Source organism: Labeo rohita, chromosome 10 (genome assembly GCF_022985175.1).
Source record: "Labeo rohita strain BAU-BD-2019 chromosome 10, IGBB_LRoh.1.0, whole genome shotgun sequence".
In the NCBI taxonomy this organism is placed as follows: domain Eukaryota; kingdom Metazoa; phylum Chordata; class Actinopteri; order Cypriniformes; family Cyprinidae; genus Labeo; species Labeo rohita.
This window is the reverse complement of record NC_066878.1, coordinates 27,504,448-27,530,822: the sequence shown is the minus strand read 5'-3', so window position 1 is coordinate 27,530,822 and position 26,375 is coordinate 27,504,448. Positions and strand designations below refer to the sequence as shown.

At 30.5% G+C, this 26,375-nt stretch overlaps 2 protein-coding genes across 3 annotated transcripts; one reads left to right on the top strand and one right to left on the bottom strand.

Annotated features, from left to right (window-relative positions):
• Positions 1 to 10,057: 10,057 nt before the first annotated feature.
• Positions 10,058 to 15,360, bottom strand: setd9 (SET domain containing 9). Its single transcript, XM_051120385.1, has 6 exons — positions 15,007 to 15,360; positions 14,592 to 14,914; positions 10,713 to 10,836; positions 10,528 to 10,643; positions 10,348 to 10,453; positions 10,058 to 10,265 (listed from the first exon to the last, which is right to left on the bottom strand). The coding sequence occupies exons 1-6, from the start codon at positions 15,102 to 15,104 to the stop codon at positions 10,178 to 10,180; spliced, it is 855 nt and encodes a 284-aa protein (XP_050976342.1). The 5' UTR covers positions 15,105 to 15,360; the 3' UTR covers positions 10,058 to 10,177.
• Positions 15,361 to 17,975: 2,615 nt separating this feature from the next.
• On the top strand, positions 17,976 to 24,978 carry pdxp (pyridoxal (pyridoxine, vitamin B6) phosphatase). 2 transcript variants are annotated; one of them, XM_051120225.1, is made up of 3 exons: positions 17,976 to 18,958; positions 21,168 to 21,544; positions 24,218 to 24,978. In XM_051120225.1, the coding sequence occupies exons 1-2, from the start codon at positions 18,355 to 18,357 to the stop codon at positions 21,491 to 21,493; spliced, it is 930 nt and encodes a 309-aa protein (XP_050976182.1). In that variant the 5' UTR covers positions 17,976 to 18,354; the 3' UTR covers positions 21,494 to 21,544; positions 24,218 to 24,978. The 2 variants fall into 2 exon arrangements, with proteins under 2 accessions (XP_050976182.1, XP_050976181.1); XM_051120224.1 differs by having other exon boundaries at positions 21,168 to 21,607.
• Positions 24,979 to 26,375: the final 1,397 nt, after the last annotated feature.

The following is a 26,375-nucleotide window of genomic DNA, read 5'->3' as shown; positions in this document are numbered from 1 at the left end:
ATTCGGACATCACTACAAAATGGCTGACACCCGATATAGTGCACTATATAGTGGATAGGGAGCGGTTTCGGACACAGCTCTAAACTTTTCAGAATGCCGCAAGCGCACCGCGGGTCATGTGACAAGATTCAACCAATTAGCTTCATCCTTTCCCGTAACAACATTGAAAGCTCAGCCAAGATGGAGAAACAACTGATCATAGCTGTACATTTTTAAATAAATTTAGTAGCAGAGCTACAGCTAGTGATTTTTAGTGCTGGAAATCCGTTTGTCCTTTGATGAAACTTCACGTCTTCACTTGAGAGTGCAGGTCATGGTTGCTTAGCAACGGCAGACGCCACGGGAGCGCAAGCTACAGAGCGCTTAGGAAAGCGCCTAGCGTTTTCCACGCGTTTTTAGGAGCGATATGTGAACGGCCCCTTATCCAATCGAATGAATGGAGAGGCGGGCCTTCTGTTGTGGTGACCAAAGTTTTACCGTTGCTTAAAAAGTCCGGAGACTGCAGTGATGGAGGAGAAACTTTTGATGTCTATCGCGGGTTACCCGGAGCTGTATGTTTTAAGTAACAGCTAAAAACCAAAGATTTTAGAGGGCTCGCGCTATAATCCTTTGATTAGATTGACAGGACGGCTGATTTGATGGTTGCCTAGCAACATAAAAAACCGCAACGCACTGACTTAAAAAAAAAAAAAAAAAAAAAAAAAAAAAAAAAAGCTAAGTGCGTTGCGGTTTTTTATGTTGCTAGGCAGCTCCGGGTAACCGGACTTTTTAAGCAACGGTAAAACTTTGGTCACCACAACAGAAGGCCCGCCTCTCCATTCATTCGATTGGATAATGGAAAAAACCGCGATGACGTCGGGCGCTTTTCTGCTCAGTGTTGCTTTTTTTTTTCCAACTTCAGGCGCTCAGAGCGCTCCGGCAAAAACGCGAGGCGCAGCAGGCGGTTAAAACGCGCATAAACAGTGCGCATAACGCTCACTGCCCATAGAAAACAATTCAAAAAAGGCGCCTCTCGCTGCAAAAACGCGTTCGGTGTGATCATCTGTGCTCATTTAGAGCGCGTTTTTTCACTGCATGATTCAGTCTAATAAAATGCATTTTCCCAAAACTCCGGATATGGGGGCGGAAAATGTATGTTTCTAGTTACGGGGATCCTTCAAGAGCTTTGACACAATTCGAACTCCGAGGTTTATAAGTTATTTACCGTGCAGATCTGATGAAATAGCGCACGTTGCGTTCTCAGATGAACGTTATAATAAATACAACCTCACAACAACACGCAGATAGAGTTTGAGACACTCCACACATGTAAGTGATAACAGTTTGCGGAGCAGTACTGTGAAGGGAGCTACATCTGAGATGCACGTACATAACCTACACACATGTGAATAATTAAAGCGTAAATATTAAACCTGCATCGCATATATTTAATTAAATCGCAGCGTTTGTGAATTCTTAGTAGCATTATGCTTTATGATTTTTAAATGGGTGTAAGATGTGGATTTTTTTTTTTTTTTAAATCTATATGGAGATAAAATAATGCCATAAAGATTTGCATGTGAAGAGTACGTGTTGTGCAAGTGTACTTACACTGTAAAAAATAAAAAACACAATTTGTTGAGTCAGCTTAAAATAATGTTACCCTGCTGCCTTAAAATTAAGTTCAGTCAACTAAAATAAGTTTATTCAACTTGAAATGTTAAGTTGTACTAAGTAACAATTTAGATATTTGTGTTTGCTAAACTTAACAGATGGGTAAGTAACCCAGCTGCCTTAAAATTTTAAGTTGATGCAACTCAAATATCTAAGTTGTCACTTAGTATAATTTAGTATAATTTAACATTCAAGTTGAATAAACTTTTTTTGAGTTGACCTGAACCTAAAATTTTAAGGCAGCCAGGTTACAAATTATTTTAAGTTGACTCAACAAATTGTTTTTTACAGTGTAAGACTGTAAGCGTAAATTAAATTTGCATGCGCAAGAGAAGCTTTGTAAAAGTGTAAATCGCGTTTCAAGCGTAAGAAAAAAAGATTTGCAGCATTTTACTGTTACTCGTAAGTGTAATTCATGTATTGTGAAACTGCAGCTTCATGCTTTCGCGAAATAAATACGATCTGCATTCTTCCGACTTCCATTTCTCCGCGCTTACACTTTTGGCACGTTCTTTTCGCTAAAATACGGGCAAAAGCACTGCAAGCCTGTGAACAGTGATTTGCACATGAAAACAACAGTTTAAAGATCTGCAAAACAGATTGACTGCGTTCAACCAATCTGTTTGTGTAAAAAACAAACTGTAGCAAATGTCTAAATGACTTGTTGTGTATATAGGACACAAAGTTGCCGAAATAATCCGATATGTACAGCTCCGTCTTTTATCCGCGCTTACACTTTTGACACGATTCTCTCACTCACTGAGTTTTGCAAGTGTGAGGGGGAGGGCGGGGCCACCACCTTTTTGTAGCCAATCAAATGAGACTCTCGCGGACTCCATTTACTCTTATCTGATTGGTTCAATACACATCACACGCCAAAACATTTATCTTCATTTAGTTCTCGCTGCCGCTCACTTCCGGTGGAATGGTACTTTTAATGTACATATACATTAAAATAAATAAATAAACAACAACTTAATTAAAACATGATACATTATAAGTTGTGTATCATTAGGCTAGACTCTCATGTGTTCATCCTGAATTGTTAGCTGGTGTTAACATTATTGGATTGGTTTGGCTTTACATTGAAATGCATATAATATAGCCTAATATATAGCTGATGTTAAACATTACAAAATGATATGTGACAATGCTCAACAATAGTATCAGAGTGCAATACTTTTTATGTCTATAATAATAAAGCTACATAAATCTGAATTTGACGATTTTCCAGACCATGTCTCTGTTTATTGTATTTAACACTCAATTGTATACTTTGAAATTTTTGAAAAAAATGTGTAAAATCCCCTTAAATTATAACATGTTAAAGTGAAAAAAAAAAAAAATAAATAAATATTATACTCACTATACTGAACCAAATTTTAGTTTAAAAATTTGAGTCGTGCCTGATCAGTAGACAGGTGAAATTATGCATGTTATTATAAATGACAAATTATGCTGCTAGGCCATGTTTAACGCTAGCACCGCCAGGGGTCGCTGTACACCTAAAAACCTCCAGCGGGTCAATTTTACCCAAGCACGACTACTGTTTTAATACGCCTAAAGAACATTTTATTTCAGTGTATTATGCCACTGTTTTCATAAAGAAACATCTAAATACAAGATCACAGTTAGATGAGTTGTCAGATGCTGACTCAGACTAATGGCATTTAGTGCTTCTATGCTCTTCAGCATCCATAAATCACCTTTTACTAACTTTGACTTTATTTTTGAATCTCAACTGCTAATTCAGTGAGTAAAAGGTGCTGCCTAGCAATGTAGTTACAATTAAAACATAAGTAGCAAGATAATGACAGCACGAAAATATAGGCATAATATAAATGCCACATTTTTTGATCTTTTTTTATTTATCTAAACCATTTTAGTAAAAGTCAATGACTGGGAGACTTGAATGTTTTATTCAAAGTCTGTTATGTAGGCTACATTTAAAAAAACAGCCACGGGTAAAATATACCCTGTGGCAGTTTTAGTATTAAGTATAATCAAAATTACAATATTACAGCAAACTATCATATATTGCCTGTTGAGGAGGAAAAGGACACAGCTCGAAATTCAGTATGAACACATAGCCTGGTACACAACTTATATCGTGTTTTTAGTTTATTTTATTTTTAATGTATGTCTACATTAAAAGTACCATTCCACCGGCAGCGAGAACTAAATGAAGATAAATGATTTGGCGTGTGATGTGTTTATTGAACCAATCAGATAAGAGTAAATGGAGTCCGCGAGAGTCTCATTTGATTGGCTACAAAAAGGTGGTGGACCCGCCCTCCCCCTCACGCTTACAAAACTCAGTGAGTGAGAGAATCGTGCCAAAAGTGTAAGCGCAGATAAAAGAATCGGATTATTTTAGCATCTTTGTTTCCTACATACACAAGTCATTTAAACATTTGCAACTGTGTTTTTTACACATACAGACTGGTCCTACGCAGTCAATCTGTTTTGCAGATCTTTAAACTGTTGTTTTCATGTGCAAATCACTGTTCACAGGCTTGCAGTGCTTTTGACCGTATTTTAGCGAAAAGAACGTGCCAAAAGTGTAAGCGCGGAGAAATGGAAGTCGGAAGAATGCAGATCGTATTTATTTTGCGAAAGCATGAAGCTGCAGTTTCACAATACATGAATTACACTTACGAGTAACAGTAAAATACTGCAAATCTTTTTTTCTTGCGCTTGAAATGCGATTTACACTTTTACAAAGCTTCTCTTGCGCATGCAAATTTAATTTACGCTTACAGTCTTGCGTACACTTGCACAACATACTGTTCACATGCAAATCTTTATGGCATTATTTAATCTCCATAAATCTAGTACTCGAATAGATTCGAGGAATGGTTCCAGCCCTAGTTCAGTTCAGTGGCATTGTTTACATTAATTGCTGTCAGTATGGCCGATTGGTGACACATTGTGAAAATACTCTATTGGGGAATTTTGATCACTTTCAGAGCTGTTTTTTGGCCTGAGAACTGGTTTCTTTCCAACTCTGGTGCTCACAAATTTTTTAAATAAATGAAGACAAATTCCTTAATGAACAAATTCTCAGAACTGTTAAAGTGTACAATGGTGTTTTAGTGCCATTAAAAAAAAAAAAAAAAAAAAAAAAACAAAACAAAAAAACTAATTAAGATTGAGATGACTTTATTCTCAAAATATTATGACTTCAGTCTCATAATCTTAGATTTTAAAAAAAATTAACGTGGCACTAAAACACTGTTGTACATTTGAACAGTTCTGGGGATAAATTCGAAATATTACGAGAATAGAGTTGAAATTACAGGAATAAAGTTGAAATGTTTTGAGAATTTAAATCATAGAAATTAAAGTTATAATATTTAGAAAGTATAGCCTATATTGCACACGCAAAGGCCTGGATTGAGAGCACAGGGAAAAAATGCCAGGCCGTTTGAATATTGTTGTGTCCAAGTGGCCGCATCATCTTACTGGGATTAGGAAGAGTCAATTTTAAGGACTCGCAGAAACAGCTTATACCACTTAACAGGAACAGCTTTTTATTTCTTTTCTTTATTCTCGTAGTATTTTGACTATTCATGTAGTATTTCGACTTTATGCTCATAGTATTTCAACTTTATTCTCGAAATATTTTGACTTTATTCTTGTGGTATTTTGACTTTATTCTTGTGGTATTTTGACTTTATTCTTGTAATATTTCGACTTTATTCTCAAAATATTGACTTTATGCTTATAGTATTTTGACTTTATTCTTGAAATATTTTGACTATTTTCGTGGTATTTCAACTTTATTCTCATAATATTTAGACTTTTTATTCTCTTAGTATTTCAACTTTATTCTCGAAATATTTTGACTTTCTCATAGTATATCAACCTTTATGCTCGTAGTATTTCGACTTTATTCTTCAAATATTTAGACTTTATTCTCTTAGTATTTCGACTTTATGTTCGTAGTATTTTGACTTTGTGCTCGTAGTATTTCGACTTTATTCTCGAAATATTTAGACTTTATTTTCATGGTATTTTGACTTTATTCTTGAAATATTTTGACTTCTCGTAGTATTTCAACTTTATTCTCATAGTATTCTGACTTTATTCTCTAAATTTTGACTTTATGCTCGTAGTATTTCGACTACATTCTCTTAGTACTTCGACTTTATTCTTGACATATTTTGATTTTATTCTCATAGTATTTTGACTTTATGCTTGAAATATTTGACTTTGTTCTTTTAGTATTTAGACTATGCTCCTAGTATTTTGACTATTCTCAAAATATTTCGACTTTATGCTCATAGTATTTCGACTTTATGCTTGTAGTTTTTTGTCTTTATTCTCATGGTATTTTGACTTTATTCCTGAAATATTGACTTTATGCTTGTAGTATTTCAACTGCATTCTCATAGTATTTTGACTTTTATTCTTAAAATATTTCAACTTTTTCATAGTGTTTCAACCTTATTCTCAAAATATGTTGACTTTATTCTCTGAATATTTCGACTTTATTCTCATAGTATTTTGACTTTATGCTCGTATTTTTTTTTTTTTTTTTTTTTTTTTTATTCTCGAAATATTACGACTTTATTCTCTTAGTATTTCAACTTTATGCTCGCAGTATTTTGACTACATTCTCTTAGTACTTCGACTTTATTCTTGACATATTTCGACTTTATTCTTGAAATATTTTGACTGCTCGTAGTATTTTGACTTTATTCTCTTAGTATTTCAACTTTATTGTGGTATTTTGACTATTCTAGAAATATTTTGACTTTTTCATAGTATTTCAACCTTATTCTCGAAATATTTTGACTTTATGCTCATAGTATTTCAACTGCATTCTCATAGTATTTTGACTTTATTTTCGTAGTATTTGGACTTCGCCTTTATGCTTGTAGTATTTTGACTTTATTCTCGAAATATTTCGACTTTTTCATAGTATTTCAACTTTATTTTTGAAATTTTGACTATTCTCATAGTATTTCGACTTTATTCACATAGTATTTCGACTTTATTCTCATAGTATTTCAACCTTATTCTCAGTATTTTGACTATTTTCGTAGTATTTTGACTTTGCCTTTATGCTGGTAGTATTTTGACTTTATTCTCGAAATATTTCGACTTTCTCATAGTATTTCAACCTTATTCTTGAAATATTTTGACTTTATTCTCATAGTATTTTGACTCTGCTCGTTGTATTTCGACTTTATTCTTGAAATATTTTGACTATTCTCAAGTATTTCAACTTTATTCTCATAGTATTTTGACTTTATTCTCGTGGTACATTGACTTTATTCTCAAAATATTTTGACTATTCTCATAGTATTCTGACTTCGACTATATGCTTGTAGTATTTTGACTTTTCTCTTAGTATTTTGACTTTATTCTCGTGGTACTTTGACTTTAGTCAAAATATTTCGAGAATAAAGTCAAAATACTACGAGAATAAAGTCAAAATATTTCGAGAATATTCTCGTAGTGTTTCGACTTTGACTTTATGCTTGTAGTATTTTGACTTTATTCTTGAAATATTTTGACTTTCATAGTATTTCAACCTTATTCTCAAAATATTTCGGCTTTATTCTCTGAATATTTTGACTTTATTCTCATAGTATTTGGACTTTATTCTCGAAATATTACAACTTTATTCTCATAGTATTTCAACTTTATGCTTGTAGTATTTCGACTTTATTCTCATAGTATTTTGACTTCATTCTCTTAGTATTTCAAATTTATTCTCATGGTATTTTGACTTCTCGAAATATTTTGACTTTATTCTCGTAGTATTTTGACTTCGACTTTATGCTTGTAGTATTTTGACTATTCTCGGAATATTTCACTTTCATAGTATTTCAACCTTATTCTCGAAATATTTTGACGTTATGCTCGTAGTATTTGCTCGTAGTATTTCAACTTGTAGTATTTCAACTGCATTCTCATAGTATTTTGACTATTTTCGTAGTATTTTGACTTTGCCTTTATGCTTGTAGTATTTTGACTTTATTCTCGAAATATTTCAACTTTCTCATAGTATTTCAACTTTATTCTCGAAATATTTTGACTTTATTCTCATAGTATTTTGACTGCTCGTAGTATTTTGACTTTATTCTCGAAATATTTTGACTATTCTCGTAGTATTTTGACTTCTATATGCTCGTAGTATTTTGACTGTTCTCTTAGTATTTTGACTATTCTCGTGGTACTTTGACTTTATTCTCGAAATATTTTGACTATTCTCGTAGTATTTTGACTTCGACTATATGCTCGTAGTATTTTGACTTTATTCTCGTAGTATTTTGACTTTATTCTTAAAATATTTTGACTTTATTCTCGTAGTATTTCGACTTTGACTTTATGCTTGTAGTATTTTGACTTTATTCTTGAAATATTTTGACTTTCACAGCATTTCAACCTTATTCTCAAAATATTTCGGCTTTATTCTCTGAATATTTTGACTATTCTCATAGTATTTCAACTTTATTCTCAAAATATTTTGACTTTATTCTCATAGTATTTTGACTATGCTCGTGGTATTTTGACTTTATTCTCGAAATATTTTGACTATTCTCATAGTATTTTGACTTTGACTATATGCTCGTAGTATTTTGACTTTATTCTCATAGTATTTTGACTTTATTCTCGTGGTATTTTGACTTTATTCTTAAAATATTTTGACTTTATTCTTGAAATATTTCGACTTTTTCACAGCATTTCAACCTTATTCTCAAAATATTTTGACTTTCTTGAAATATTTTGACTATTCTCATAGTATTTCAACTTTATTCTCGAAATATTACAACTTTATTCTCATAGTATTTTGACTATGCTCGTAGTATTTTGACTTTATTCTCGAAATATTTTGACTATTCTCGTAGTATTTTGACTTCTATATGCTCGTAGTATTTTGACTGTTCTCTTAGTATTTTGACTTTATTCTCGTAGTATTTTGACTTTATTCTCGTGGTATTTTGACTTTATTCTTAAAATATTTTGACTTTATTCTCGTAGTATTTCGACTTCGACTTTATGCTTGTAGTATTTTGACTTTATTCTTGAAATATTTTGACTTTTTCACAGCATTTCAACCTTATTCTCAAAATATTTCGGCTTTATTCTCTGAATATTTTGACTATTCTCATAGTATTTTGACTTTATTCTTAAAATATTTTGACTTCATTCTCATAGTATTTCAACTTTATGCTTGTAGTATTTTGACTTTGTTCTCATGGTATTTTCTTTTTCTCGAAATATTTTGACTTTCTCTTAGTATTTCGACTTTATGCTCGAAGTATTGCAACTTTATTCTCATAGTATTCTGACTTTATTCTCAATATTTTGACTTTATTCTCATAGTATTTCGACTACATTCTCTTAGTACTTCGACTTTATTGAAATATTACGACTTTATTCTCATAGTATATTGACTTTATGCTCATAGTATTTTGACTATTCTCTAAATATTTCGACTTTATTCTCGTAGTATTTTGACTTTATTCTTGAAATATTACGACTTTATTCTCATAGTATATTGACTTTATGCTCATAGTATTTTGACTATTCTCTAAATATTTTGACTTTATTCTCGTAGTATTTTGACTATTCTTGAAATATTTATACTTTTTTCTCATAGTATTTTTAACTTCATGCTCGTAGTATTTCAACTTTATGCTTGTAGTATTTTGACTTCTCTTAGTATTTCAACTATTCTTGTGGTATTTTGACTTCTCGAAATATTTTGACTTTATTCTCGTGGTATTTCAACTTTATTCTCGGAATATTTTGACTTTATGCTCATAGTATTTTGACTTTTCTCAATATTTTGACTTTTTTCTTGTAGTATTTCTACTTTATTCTCGAAATATTTAGACTTTATTCTCTTAGTATTTCAACTTTTATTCTCGTAGTATTTCAACTGCATTCTCATAGTATTTTGACTTTATTCTCATAGTATTTCGACTTTGCCTTTGTTTGTAGTATTTAGATCTTATAAATATTTTGACTTTCTCATAGTACTTCAACCTTATTCTCGAAATATTTAGACTTTATTCTCTGAATATTTAGACTTTATTCTCATAGTATTTTGACTTTATTCTCAATATTTAGACTTTATTCTTGTGATATTTTGACTTCTCGAAATATTTTGACTTTATTCTCGTGGTATTTCAACTTTATGCTCGTAGTATTTTGACTTTATTCTCAAAATATTTTGACTCTATTCTTGTATTTTGACTTTATTCCCCTAATATTTCGACTTTATTTTCATAGTATTTTGACTTTATTCTCATAGCATTTCGACTTTGATCGTAGTATTTCTACTTTATTCATGCAATATTTAGAGATTATTCTCAAAATATTTTGACTTTGCTCGTATTTAGTCTTTATTCTCGTAGTACTCTGACTTTATTGGAAAAATGGAAACACAATTTTTGCATGTTTTCACATTCAGCTTTGCTTTAGAAAATAATTTATTTTAGGCTTTATATGTATAATACAAACACCAACTTAAAAAAACAAACAAACAAACAAAAAAAACTATTTAATGTACAATCGTGTAGTAGTTGGAGAACAGCTCTTCACCACAATGAATATCTCTTAGTGAAACAAGAACAACACAGCGCAAAGGTCTGAAATAGAAACAGAAAGATGAAGCAAATGTCAGTAACAATTTCCTAATAATAACAAAAAACATGAAATCTATAATCTGACCTTTGATTATCAGCTCTGTAGTTCACATTAGGCAGGTACTGACGGAGCTCAAAAGGAAACTCATCCGGCACGTCATATTCCTGATAGCAGACGTTTGCAGCTTTTTCTGTAAATAATAAGACACTTTATTCTCAGACCCTTTATTTTTATTTTCTATTTCCCTTTTTTTCCCTGACTGACCATTAGAGCAGTTGTTGACATACTGTCCCACTGCGAGAGGGTTCCCGGGGTCAGAGGTCAACCAGGAGCAGTCACTCAGACGGAAGGGGCCGAATCTGTCCCGTCCGCTACACGATCTGTTCATCAAGACATTTGGTTTGTTAAAGTTGTGTGCTTCATAATGCGCTGTGAATGCTGCTGCTCACCGGTACACTGTCTTAGAGATCGCTCTGTCATTGCCATCGATCAAAATGCCGTCTATGCATCGAAATACAAATGGATTTCTGATTGACTGGAAGAAGATCGGCTCATCTGTCTGATAGATGGTTCCTGTTAAAATAGAACATGCAAACATTCATTCTATGATGAATTATCTATGCAAAAGACTGACATATAAACTGACTGAAAATATAAACAACGTTAATATTGATGACAGACCGGAATCAAAAGATTAAAAATACATTCAGATAATAATAACTGAGGAAAACTACAGAACAGAAGAAATAACATCACCTTTATGAAATTGCATAAGATTTACACATAAAACATAAAATTATTTGAAAAGAAAAAGTTACGAAGAATGTACTATTTGTAACTAATACAGTTTTTAAAATGGTGATATGAAACAAATGAAATGATAAACACTACTACTACCAATTAATAATAATGATAATATTTATAATATAATTGTGTTAAAATTAATAATTAAAAATTGTGTATATGTGTGTGTATGTATGTGTGTGTGTGTATATATATATATATGTGTGTGTGTGTGTATATATATATATGTGTGTGTGTGTGTGTGTGTGTATATATGTATATATGTGTATATATATATATATGTGTGTGTGTATATATATATATATATATATATATATATATATATATATATATATATATATATATATATATATATATATATATATATATATATACACATATATATATGTATATATATATGTGTGTATATGTATATGTGTATGTGTGATTATTAATAATAATAAATGAAAATAATTGATATATTATACCATTTAATCATGTAGTAGTAATAATAATAATAATAATAATAATAATGTATTATAATGTAATATAATACTATTTATACTAGTAAATACCTATTAAAATTAACAATAATTAAATATTTTATAATATTATTTGTATTAATATTTTATAATATAATTACTTATTAATATTATATTTATATTTAAGAATTAATAGAAATTAATTACTGCTACTAGTACTAATTAATAATGAATTATATTAATATTATAATATTATCTAATTTTTATATATATGTGTATATATACACTAGGGCTGCAACTAACGACTATTTTAATAGTCGACTAGTCACCGACTGTTGAAACGATTAGTCGACTAATCGAATAATTATTAAATTTTTCTAAAATTTAGCATGAGATTGTTTTAATTCTGTGGAAAATGATAGTAAACACAAGAAAGAAGGGGGTACTTCAATGAAAAATGCATAGTTTATTGAACTTTGCTGCTGATAGGCCGATTCATACTAAAAGTAAATAAAAATGCCCTGTCTAAAACCAATTAGGCACAGTGCTCGGTCAGTATAGACATAAATGCATAAATAAAGACACTCTATCATTTTTATAAAGGACGCTTATAAAATGTACAATGTACATCCAAAACAAAACGTATTGGCTTCCATGTTATTTAAATCTTACCGAGGCGAGTCAAACCAAGTCAGTTTCATTCAACTGTCCGACGTGCTTTCTCTTTAAATGTTCGTGCATCACCGAGGTGCTGCCGTGATACGCAAGGACTGCTTTGCAAACCATGCACAGGGCTCGAAATTAACTTTTTTTACTTGGTAGCACTGGTGCTCCCAACTTCCCAACTCCCAAGTTAGGAGCACCAAAAAAAATTTAGGAGCACCAAATGAATATTAAGGTTGTATTAAATACAACTACACAACCTATAGCCTACAGCCTAGATATGTTATATAGCCTAATTTGCGCACATTGGGGAGTCGCTCTCTAAACTTGGGGTATTAAAACTGCTTTTGAATGCGCGCGCGCGTTTTACTTTCGGTTTCGTTTTAACGATGGTGCTAAACTCTCGGCGGTGCTGAGCGTGCATTCTACAATACAAGACATTAATTTAACAAAACTATTTGAAAGTGGGGGGATTTTGAAAAGTGTGTCCCCAGTGGAAATTACGCCCCTGCGTGAGTAAAACTCTGAAGATGAGTTATCATTTGATGTGAATGTGCCGCGTTGTACAGTATATGGAGATGGAGGCGCCAGAATTGCGTCTGACAGAATGTGCGCTGTAGCACGAAATATAGTATATTTCCTTAAAAGCAGATTGTGGAGACATTTTATTTGTCCACAATCAAAAATCGTCATATCACACACCCCTAACTGAAATGTAGTTTACAAATCCGGAACGGAGGTTGGTTGAGAGAGAGAGAGAAAAAAACGGCCGGTTCCGAGTTTCAGCGGAGCGCAGTGTCAGTGACAGGGAGTGATTGACGGCTAATATCTAAAATCTGCAAGTGAAGAATGTACAGATCAAGTTTAATTAGTTGTGTAATGTTGGAGAAAACGGCGAAACTGTCACTGTATCAGCTCACAGCGGTCTGGGCAGTAGTTAGGCTAGCGAAAGTTTTGTAAAGAAATGAAAACAAGTCGCACCACAACAATTTCTCGCACTCGCACAAATGCTTCCACTCGGTCGGAAAAAACATGTCTGGCGACAACTTCGACAATGAAATTCATTGTCGACTATTTCTATTATCGATTTTTGTCGTTGCAATCGTTGAATCGTTGCAGCCCTAATATATATATATATATATATATATATATATATATATATATATATATATATATAATATAATATAATATAATATAATATAATATAATATAATATAATATATATATATATATATATATATATATATATATATATGTGTGTGTGTGTGTGTGTGTGTGTGTATATATATATATATAATATGTATATATATATGTGTATGTATATGTGTGTGTATATGTATGTGTATGTGTGATTATTAATAATAATAAATGAAAATAATTGATATATTATACCATTTAATCATGTAGTAGTAATAATAATAATAATAATAATAATAATAATAATGTATTATAATGTAATATAATACTATTTATACTAGTAATTACCTATTAAAATTAACAATAATTAAATATTTTATAATATTATTTGTATTAATATTTTATAATATAATTACTTATTAATATTATATTTATATTTAAGAATTAATAGAAATTAATTACTGCTACTAGTACTAATTAATAATGAATTATATTAATATTATAATATTATCTAATTTTTATATATGTGTATATATATGTGTGTGTGTGTATATATATATATATATATATATATATATATATATATATATATATATATATATATATATATATATATATATATATATATAATATAAAATTTATTTCTTTATTAAGTATTATTGTTATAATTAAATATTATTGTAATAAAGAATTATACTATTTAATATTAATAAAAGTAATACATTTGTGTAATTGTTAGTAGTATTAATATTTATAAATAAAAATTCTACATATTATAAATGATTATGTAACTACTAAAGTAATAATGAGTCATATTAAACACAACAGCTTCACAACAACTACTACTACTGTTATTGTTAGTAGTATCATTAATAATTTCGGGATATTAATATAGTATTTAATTAATTTATTAATTATTAGTAATGATTATTAAAACTTAAATTTAATATTGATATTTATATCAGTGTTGCAGTGACGCGTGACGTCACAGATAACTGGATATATTAATCATAACTATGAAAATGCATAAAAGATGTATGCATAACATTTCTAAAAATGATTTAAAAAGAGATCGTGCATTAATCACTATTAAAAAGTCACAATACAGGTTTGAAACAGTAATAATATAAATCGTATTAAATCATGCTGCTGGTTATAATAACAAAAACAATAATACTTATGTAATTTTGTTGTTTATTAATATTATTATTAAAGACGAATGAACTGAATTGTTACAGTGACACGTGACGTCATAAAGGATACCTGGATACATCGCTACAATAGTTCCTTTCGGCGCGCTTCCCCGCGTCACAAACACTCCGGTTCCCGCGAACTGTAGTGAGCTGCGCCTCCGCTCGATACTGAAGCCCAGAGTGTTGAACATCACTGCACAGGGAGCATCGCGGGTCTCATTCGGTACATTAGTGTACGTGTTGTGTTTAAATTGAGGGAGGAACCGCAGCAGTTCGCTTTGGTTCTTCAGGTCGTTTTTCAGTAGTTCAGTGAATAAACACACGAGAGATCCGAACACAACCTCATCCTGAACTAACTTGTCTTGGGATCGATCCTTCACTTGACGAAGAGTTCTGGGAAAACAAAAACACTGAGCTCAGTAACTGTGAACATGGCTATTCCTGACACAACCTGAAGCAGAGCACGAACTGAACTATAACGTTACCTCTCATTTCTCCGCAGATTTAACGCTATCCACGGGACAAATCTGTGCCTGTAGGATTTCCACCTGACCTCAAAAGCTTTAAAAAGAGCTTTAATCATATTGTTTATTTACATCAGAGCTGCATGTGCAGTCTGGAGTTTTCAAACAGTTTTAACTCTCACGTTTCTGCACTAGTGATTCGCGAATGAGAATCTTCTTGATGATTCAGTTGAACCGATTCAATTTCGACTCTTTCCGAACTTTGAACCTAACCGTTTAAATCGTAGCGTGAACACTTTCGTAGCGTATTCGGAAATATAGAGATAAACAGTGGTATTTTACTACATATTTGTTCACGGCAAAAATAAAACATTCAATTTCCCGCCTGGCTTCTGTGAACCGGTTCACTGAAACGAACCGACTCGCTAAAATGAATCTGATTTCTACACGCTGTTCAACATTACCGCCACCTAGCGTTTAGGAGACCATTGCAACAGTAGAAATGTGCTTTAAAAAAAAAAGGAAAATATATTTAAACTCTAAAATGTCACATTAATTTATTCGGCATGCTTTAGATGTAAACATTAATCTCTCTGCTCAGTGCTCTCTGTAACAATTTTCTTATCTTATCTAGTACTAGTACAACTATAGTCAGAGAGGGCAAACTCCAATTCCTATAGTGTTTTGCAAAATGTTTTAAAAATAATTGTGTATATACATATGTAAAGTATTCTGAGAGCCTCTGGCTTTTTTTTTTTTTTTTTTGAGTTTTTGTTACAGTTGTTTACATCCGCAAACATTTATATTTTATAATATTATATTTTTTAATTGTAATAATACCAATTTAAAAATATTTTTGAACAATTTATTATAAATATGCAAATTTGTATAGATTTGATTTCTTTGAAATGGAAAGCAGAAAAATATTATGCAAAATCTATAATATATACAGTATAATGAAGTACACACACACACACACATATATATATATATATATATATATATTATAGTTTGTTACTTTTTTACATAAGTAAACATTTATAATATATTTTAATTTTTAAATAAGTAAACATTTTAATATATTTTAATTTTAAAATATTTTTAATATTTGTAAAATATATATATATATATATATATATATATATATATATATATATATATATATATATATATATATATATATATATATATATATATATATATACACATATATATATATATATACACATATATACACTAAGTAAATACAAATTTATATAGATTTGATTACTAAGAATTGTGTTTTTGTTACATTTGTTTTCATAAGTACATAAGTACATAAATGTAAATCATTTTTTAAATAATATTTTTAAAATGTACCATTTTTAAATTCCAAAATTTAAATCCCGATTTTATAGATTGGATTTCTTCAAACTGGAAAGCAGAAAAAATATTCTGTACAACCTATAATATATACAGTATAATTTAAAAAATATATGTAATGTATACTAATATAATACATTAGTTTTTGTTACATTTGTTTGCACAAGTGAGCTTTTATAATATTTTCTACATTTTAATTGAAAAATAATGTCTTATATTAATGTAAATGTATTATACTAATAATAAAATATTTATTTATAAATATAAAATTTCCTGCATTGACAGTTTTCTGAATCATTTTCAAAACAGTGCAACAACTGCTATGTATAGGTATGTGTAACAAAAAAAACTGACAAAAAAACAAAAAAAAACAATAGTACATACTAGGGGCGTTGCTAGGGCTAATCATTCGGGGCTGCAGCCCCGAATGTTTTAACTCCAGCCCCGAATGTTTTTTTTTTTTTTTTTTTTTTTTTTTTTTCACAGAATTTGTCAAAGTTTAAATGAATTAATCAAAAGTTGGTCATTACACAAATATTACTGATGTGCGTGTGCCGTTTCAGGAGGACATAAATACATTAACAACATCTCCAGAACTTCTCTGAGAGTCACTTAAATGAAACAGTGAAATGCTCATGGAGTAAAACAATTGTCAATTATACACACAAAAATTTACAGGTATTTAGGGCAACCCGTCAAAGTAAAAGTTTGGTTTAACTTTATTAACCATTCAGTAATGTACATGCCTACTACGACTACTACTACTAGTTAATAAAAATTTATACAATTTTTTTTTTCACACAATATTTCTTCCATGTTTTAAATTTGAATAGTAAATCCCCTTTATTTGTCAAAAATAAAATATCATTTTCATTAGATCAATTTATTTATTTTATACCTTCATTTGATAACCAGAAAAATACACAACACAGAATTCCATAAGGCTATTGTAAAAATAACCATTGTTTTTATGCATTCAAATAACGGACATGCTAAAACGTATTTGGTAACAATAAAACGTAAGGTGGAAAAAAAAAAAAAAAAAAAAAAAAAAAAAAAAAAAAAAAGATAAAATAAAACATTTCATGGGGTCCTAAACATGTATTTTTCTTAACTTTTGATAAATTGACGGTAAATCGTATAAGATTCATGGATTTAATTAATTACACATGATTAATTACATTTTGATTCATAAAAATTTAACTTTTCAAAAACAAGTCCAGAAAAATGAAAACAGAATACGGAATAAAAAAATTTAAAAAAACTAAATTCGGGAAAAAAATTAGGGCCCTGTTTTTGCATGCAATTATATATTTGCTACAGTTATAAATACATCTTCAGATTTATTTTATTTGTCTAACATATTTTGTAAAGTTATAATTTTGTTATAATACTTTGATATGTTTGCTATTTGCAGTGATTACTATTTACTATTGTTCATAGTGTGACAAGGTCTTTATCCCCCAGTTTAATGCCCGGGACCCCATCCAGGTTCAACCACCTCTGTCTAACAAAATCTTATGTGAGCATGATGTGAGCTCCCACCCAACACCACTAGCCCCTGATATTTTGGCACCAGCCCCGGATGTTTTAAAATCCTAGAAACGCCCCGGTACATACCTTTTTTTTTTTTTTTTTTTTTTTTTCTGGGCCACCAAGCCCCGCCCACTTTAGAATCCTTGCTTCATATTAATCATCTCCTATGCAAAATGTTATAATAATCGATCACCGTGATTTGCATCTTCTAGCTTTCTGATTGGAGGACACTGGGGAGAAGGCGTGCCCTCTGCGACATCCTCTAACGTGATTGGATGGCATCAGTGCCCGCCTCCACCGGTGTGTAATGCAGCAGCGGAGATGGACGCGCTGGTGAGCCGCTCCACTGCGTCGCGTTTGGTTCTGCGTTTTTTCCACTAGCCGTTAACCAAAGCGTACGGGATCATCAGCGCGTTTGATTGAAACGGACGCAGTTCGACGCTCTCCATCATAGGATCTCAAGCCAGCAGGATGGCAGGCGCGGTGGGTGGCGGTAGGGGCTGCGTGACGCTCCACGGCGCTCAGATCCGGGACCTGCTGGACGCCAAACACAACGTGCTGTTCGATTGCGACGGCGTCATCTGGAACGGCGAAACGGCCGTGAGCGGAGCCCCGGAGGTGGTGACTTTGCTGAAGCAGCGGGGCAAACGCGTGTTTTTCGTCACCAACAACTGCACCAGGCCGCGGGAGAACTACGTGCAGAAGTTCAGCCGCCTCGGCTTCACGGACGTGGCGGAGGAGGAGATCTTCAGCTCGGCGTACTGTTCCGCCGCGTACCTGCGCGACGTGGCGCGGCTGCAGGGAAAGGTGTATGTGATCGGCTGCGGCGGGGTGATGAAGGAGCTGCGGGACGCCGGCGTGCCCGTGGTGGAGGAGGAGGACGCGGAGCCGGGCGCCAGCATCTATAACTGCCCGCTGGACCCGGATGTGAAGGCTGTGCTGGTGGGATACGACGAGAACTTCACCTTCATGAAGCTCGCCAAAGCCTGCTGCTATCTGAGGAACTCTGAGTGCCTGTTCTTGGCCACTGACCCGGACCCCTGGCACCCGCTGAGAGGAGGCAGGATCACCCCAGGTAGGACTAATGCATGGGTGGTAGACTCACCATGGGATGTTCAGTGCAGCTCATGTGATGCCTTATAACAAGCATAATATTATTATTAAAATCAGAAGTAGAAATATGGATGTCATGAAACATCCAGGTCACATTGCACCTCAAAATCAAGTGAAAGTTTGCGCATTTATGTGATAATTCTCTGCCTTTGTTCATTATGTTGCATCTTTGCTTTTGCTTTAGCTATGTAATTCATCATGTTTATCTTAACTAAAAATTAGAATTACAAAAAAAGTAAAAAAAAAAAAAAAAAATGCATTATGAAACTAAAGGTAATAATAAATAAAAACTACTAGGGTTTTTTCAAAATTCTGATGCAGTTGCAAAAAATAATAAAATAATACAATGATTTTTTTTTTCACTAATGTCAGCATAAATTAAAACTCTTTTTTAAGAGTTTTTTTTTGTGGGGGTGTAAATGTGCTTATCTGTGATTTTAAAATGTACAATGCAAATGATTTCTTCAAGCAAAATATTAAATTCCCACTGTCTGGGAAAACATTACAAGTATGGAAGAATAATAGACATTTCTTTAGTCAGTACAAATTGCATTAAGAAAATAAAGCTATTTTAGGACAGTTATGATATTTCTGCATTCTGATATAATTTTCATAATTCAAATAAATTAAATAAATAAACTTAACTAAATAATAATAATAATAATAATAATAATAATAATAATAATAAAATAAAATAATTAGAAATATACTTTTAATGTTTTTCTGCTGTAATGCAAATTAAATAATTAAAATTAGTATTTATAAATATATTTTTCTGCATTTTGTCTAAATGTTTTTCTGCATCATTTTCATCTTTGCTGTAATGCCAAAAAAAAAAAAAATTATAAATATTGTTCTGCATTCTGGCTGTAGTTGTGTTCTGCATTTTTGTTATTACTGTAATGCAAATTAATAATAATAATAATAATGATAATGATAATGATGATGATGATGATGATTTATTTATAAATAAAATATTTTTCTGCATTCTATTATTGTTTTTCTGCATAATTGTCATTGCTGTAATGCAAATAAATAATAAAGTTAAATATTTATAAATATATTTTTCTGCGTTCTGACTATTAAGGTTTTTCATTTTCTTCATTGCTGTAATGCATATAAATAACTAAAATTATTTATAAATGATATTTTTCTGCATTCTGACTATTAGTATTTTCTGCATTTTTATCATTTCTATAATACTACTACTACTACTACTACTACTACTACTACTACTACTACTAACTACTATAATAATAATAATAATAATAATAATATTTTTTTTATGAATATAACATTTTTCTGCATTCTGACTGTTAATGGTTTTCATAATTGCCTGCTGTAATGCAAATAAATAATTAAAATGAGATTTATAAATTTTTTTGTATTCTGCGTATTAATAGGTCAAATAGTTAAAATATTTATAACATTTATGCATTCTATTAAAGTTTTTCATTTTCATGCATTCTAACTGTTATGATCTTCATCATTGTTATAATGCAAACTAACAAACAAATAAATAAATAATAGTAATAATAATAATAACATGAAATATTCTGAATATTAATGTTTTTCTGCATCGTGTTCAACACTTTTCACCAAAACACTTATTGCTGTAAAAAAAAAAAAACAAAAACAGAAAAAAAGCACAATAGTGCATTAAAACAAGTATAAATTGAACATATTTTTAAAATTACAATGAGAGTTTTGGGTGTAAATGTGCTTAATTACCAAAATGCAGTATGCAAATGTAACTAATTTGTTCAAGCTAAATATTGGGTCTCCCACAGTCCTGAAAACCTTAAAAACATAAAAATAGAAAACTCTGTAAGTATAAAATTTGATTAAAAAAAAAAAAAAAAAATACTGGTAAAATACATTTCCATGAAAGGTCATAGAAAATTTCTTGGTCAAAGTATGGAACAATGCAAATAACTTCAATTTTTTTTTTTTTCTTTTGATTTTGCGACATGACAAGTTTGTTGTTTCTGAAATCTCTCAAATATTCATCACATTCTCAACCGTTTGACTGCTTTGCTGAACTGTTATTGTGATGAACGGAGCTGTTGTTTGAGTTGAGCGACTCTAGAAGCTCACTGTGGAAACACATTGTCGGGTCATTGACTGATCCACAATGAGCATCCGTGAATGACGTGTGAATGTGTTCGCAGGTTCTGGCAGCCTCACGGCTGCTCTGGAGACGGCCAGCAGCAGGAAGGCCACGGTCATCGGTAAGCCCAGCCGCTTCATGTTCGAGTGCATCGCCAGCCAGTTCGACCTGGACCCGGCGCGCTCGCTGATGATCGGAGACCGGCTGGAGACGGACATTCTGTTCGGCAGTAACTGCGGCCTGGCCACGGTGCTCACGCTGACCGGCGTCTCCACGCTGGAGGAGGCGCTCGCCTACAGAGACAGCCAGGAGCCGCAGCAGAAGGACTGCACGCCCGATTACGTGGTGGATTCTGTGGCTGATTTCCTGCAGGCGCTGGAGGAGTGAAAACTACAGCTTCAAACCTTCAATCCCGATGCTGTTTCTCAAAACGGACTGGTAACGTCGGCACCACATCAATCACTGTCCGACACCGGACGCTCACCTTAATGCTCTGATGAGGTCTGAATAAATGACAGAATTCCACTTAAATATATACCACTTTAATACGTTTTGTTTATTTTTGAAAGGTAATATTTAAGGGGGTTGCATTTATTTCATTAGTCTGTCATTAAGTTTTTTTTTTTTTTTTTTTTTATTTTGTGTTCTAAGTTACTTAAGAGGATTCAAAAATTATTCATGAATTTATTATTGGTGTTTTTATCATTTTTAAACAAGATGTAAATAAAAGAAAATACAAAATAACAATTACTTTTCAATAATAAAATAAAAATCGAAATAAAAACATAATACAAACCATTATGATAATAACAAAAAAGTTAAAGTAATAAACCCCCCTAAAATATAATTATTTTTAAATGATAAAGTATAATATTAAAAAAAAAGATTATTTATTTTTATTAACGGCTAATTGTATTTAAGAGGATTTATTTATTTTTTTTAAATACGTATATAAAGATAATAAATTTAATGTTAAGACAATTAAAAAAAATGTAGAATTAATGGTAAAGAGTAAATCCCCTTAAATATAATTACTTTTCAATGATAAAATAGCACAATACTAAATAAAATAAAATGTAAAAATCCCCTAAAGTAACTATTTAATAATGCGAACAAGTATTTAACAGTTACAAAACAATTGTTTTATTTTTAATTTTATTGAAAAAAAATAAATAAATATAATTGTTTAACCTTTTTTTTTTTTTTTTTTTTTTTATTTTACTTTATTATTAAAAGGTGATAAGTACAATCTCTTTAAATTAAAATGTAATCAAATTAAATAAATGTAAGAAATAATGACAGAATTCTACAAATACTACATAAATAAAATATAATTTCTCACCTTTTATATTTATTTTTTGTTATTTGATAAGTAATATTTAAAGGAGATTTTTCTTTATTTCATTTTATTTTATTATTGACAGGTAATGCTGTTTGAATAATATAAAATAATAATTTAAAAAAATTGACATTTAATCTTACTAAATCATACTTTCATTAATCTTTAATGTAAATCTCCTTAAATATAATTTCCTTTAAAAAATAAAAAATAAAAAAAGCACAAAATAAAATAAACAATCCCCTAAAATACATTTCAGTAATACAAACAAGTATTAATTTTTTTTCTATTATTTTATTTTATTTTGTGATTGTATTGTAATTTTTTTTTTTTTTTTTTTTTTTTTTATTTTATCATTAAAAGGTAATAAAAATACAGTCCTCTTATGTAAAAAAAAAAATACACATCATTTTAAAATAAAGAGAAATGATTAAAATAAAAAAATTATGTAGTATTTAATTTTAATTTAATTTTAAAATTAGTTACATTTGAATTTATTTTAAATGTTTTTATATATATATATATATATATATATATATATATATATATATATATATATATATATATATATATATATATATGCATATATATGCATATCTCTATCTCTTTCAAATGAATCAATGCAGCTCTTCACGTCAGACTCATTTATGCGTCACATGCTTTCAACAGGCAAAGGGCAGAATATTCAAGAATATGAACTTGAATATGAATATGACTTCCTTTCTTCCGTGTAACTCAAAAGCAGTAAATAAGAACGGATGCTGTCAAATTCCAGAAAGACAAGCAGGCTTTGAAAAGCAGTCGTCCATGAGATGAGCTCTGTATGACTGCGGGCTTTTGTCTGCTTTGGATCTTAATGACACTCATCCTGATTTCCTTTCGCTGAATGGAAATATTGTGTGAATATTCTGCTCAACCTCTTACGCGTTCCATAGAAAAAATAAATTAACCCGGGTTTGGAGTGTAAGTAAATGATGACCGAAATCTGTTGCTTGAATAATTTATCTCCTCTTTTACTTACTTTTTTTTTTTTTTTTTGTTAATTTAATTTTAATTTTATTTTTGAAAGGGAATACTGAAGAAATAAAATAATAAAATCCCCATAAGTATAATATAGGTTTCAAAATCAAACTAAAATTAAAGTAAATGTATTTATTTTATTCTATAATTTAATATTTTCCCTTTTTTATTTTGTTATTCGGCTGTATTATTAAAGTGTATTTAAATTTTAAGGGATGATTTAATTTTTTTTTTTTTTTTTTTTTTTTGTCAGTGTAAAAAAATACAATCCAATGTAATATTTAAGGGGATTTTATTTTTTATTTCATTCTTTTAATATTTTCCTTTTTTTTTATATATATATATATATATATATATATATATATATATATATATATATATATATATATATACATATACATATACATATACATATATATATATATATATATATATATATATATATATACATACATATACATTTTTTTTAAATTAATTATTTTTGTCAGTGTAATAAATGCAATTCCCTTAAACTTAATTTGATGTTTGAAAGGTGGTGTCCTAAAAACTTCAACTATTTTATTTTGTAATTTTATTTTGTAGGATTGTAATTCATAGCAGTATCTATAGAACAAACGTCTAATTAAGATTGTGGAAAAAAAAAACACAGAAATCAGACTGTGTTTGTTGTCTGTGTTTGAGTAAGCAGTGACTGTGTTAATAATTAACTCCTGACATTTAACTTCAGTCCTTTATGTTATGTTATGATGCAGCTTCACTGTCACCCAACAGCTGGTCAGAAGACAATCAAGTTCCTTCCCTTGAATCCAACATGAATTTCTAATGGTGATGTAAACCGCATTGGTGATTAGTTAAGTCTAGTTAAAGCACTGTGCCAATTGAATTCTCTACTTAGTAATGGGACGGTTTAGAGCAGTTTGACCAATGCAGTGAATAATTCAGTTTTATGTGCCAACTACTGTACGTGTATTTATTGAATCATTTTTATTTAGATAGAATTAGTGTTGTTTGACTGAGATGTTGTTCAGATCTTGGTGAAAATGTCTGAATACTGCTCACTTGTTTGTTGATTGGGTTTCAACTGCCTTTATTAACAGAAGTGACCTTTCTGACCGGAGTAGTTGATGTTTGCGAGCCGCTTGTTATTCTGTGGTTCGGTTTAATGTAAAACTCAAAAACGTGTGAAACATCTGCAAATCTGACGTGCCAAAATCATCCCGTGTGAAACCACTGAATGTGAACCTGCATGAATGAGAAAATGATTATGTAGTGATTTTGATTCTAGTCGGTCAACCTTTCATGGAAACTGGACTATTTTGAGTGATTTCTGGTCATTGTTCATTGTCTTTAGACTTTGTGTCCATTATGAACATCTGATTCTGAACAGTAATAATATGGAAGGAAACACCAGATGTCTAAATGAATCTGAAGTCAACTGTGAACTGCTTTGATGGATTTAATGCTCTCTCTGTGGTGTGAATTAACTTTTTTAGAAATAAAAATATGCCTTGTATATTGTGTCATTATTGTCTGTGCTTTATTTGCATGTATGTATGTGGTTATGAATGCATGTGCTTATGTATGGACGTGTATGTATGTGGTTATGAATGCATGTGCTTATGTATTTGCGTATGTATGTGGTTATGTATGTCCATGTGAATGTATGTGTTTGATTTTGCATGTATTTGCAAATATTTTGTATTTGCTTTTCCACCTGTGTTTTTGCTTTTTCTTGTATGTATGCGTGTGTGTATGTATGTATTTGTTTTTCCAAGTATGTGTTTGATTTTGTATGCATGTATTTGATTATTTGTATGTTTTGATTTTCCATGTATTTGATTTTTGATTTTGTATGTATATGTATTGATTTTGCATGTATTTGCTTTTGCATGTGTATGTATGTATTTGCATGCATGTATTTGCTTTTCCATGTGTATATAATTGATTTTGCATGTATGTATTTGATTTTGCATGTATGTATTTGATTTTGTTTGTATGTATTTTTTTTTTCCATGTATTTGATTTTATTTTTTTTTTTTTTGATGTTGATTTTGTATGTATTTAGGACATGTATGTATTTGATTTTTTTTGTATGTATTTGATTTTTTGCATATGTATGACTGTGAAAGAACCTGATTTTGCAGGAAAGAGCCTGTATTTGGACCAGTAAAGGACCTCCAGACAGGAGCCGAACCCAGGTTGCATCGAGAGCAGCCACGGCAGTCCACATGTCGACGCACCAACCACGAGGCCACCACTGCCAACTTATGTACTTGCTTTTCCATGTATGTATTTGATTTTGCATGTATTTGATTTTGTATGTATTTGATTTTGCATGTATGTATTTGATTTTCCATGTATGTATTTGATTTTGCATGTATGTATTTGATTTTTTGTATGTATTTGATTTTATTTGCATGTATTTGATTTTGTTTGTATGTATTTGATTTTTTGTATGTATTTGATTTTGCTTGTATGTATTTGTTTTTCTTTGTATGTATTTGATTTTGCTTGTATGTATTTGATTTTTTGTATGTATTTGATTTTTTGTATGTATTTTTGCTTTTTGTATGTATTTGATTTTTTGTATGTATTTGATTTTTTGTATTTGATTTGTATTTGATTTTTTTGTATGTATTTGATTTTTTGTATGTATTTGATTTTTTTGTATATTTGATTTTTTGTATGTATTTTTTTTTGTATGTTTTGATTTGTATGTATTTGATTTTGCTTGTATGTATTTGATTTGATTGTATTTGATTTTGTATGTATTTGATTTTTTTGTATGTATTTGATTTTTTTTTGATTTTGTGTGTATTTGATTTTTTGTATGTATTTGATTTTGCTATTTGATTTTGCTTGTATGTATTTGATTTTGCTTGTATGTATTTGATTTTGCTTGTATGTATT

Bases quoted from the DNA above. Each gene is read 5' to 3' on its own strand.
- setd9 (XM_051120385.1), bottom strand. From the start codon at position 15,104: ATGATTAAAGCTCTTTTTAAAGCTTTTGAGGTCAGGTGGAAATCCTAC. The intron at 14,915-15,006 runs GTAACGTTATAG...TTGTTTTCCCAG, and splicing joins AATCTGCGGAGAAATGAGAG to AACTCTTCGTCAAGTGAAGG. The intron at 10,266-10,347 runs GTCAGATTATAG...TTTCTATTTCAG, and splicing joins TACAGAGCTGATAATCAAAG to ACCTTTGCGCTGTGTTGTTC.
- pdxp (XM_051120225.1), top strand. From the start codon at position 18,355: ATGGCAGGCGCGGTGGGTGGCGGTAGGGGCTGCGTGACGCTCCACGGC. The intron at 18,959-21,167 runs GTAGGACTAATG...ATGTGTTCGCAG, and splicing joins AGGAGGCAGGATCACCCCAG to GTTCTGGCAGCCTCACGGCT.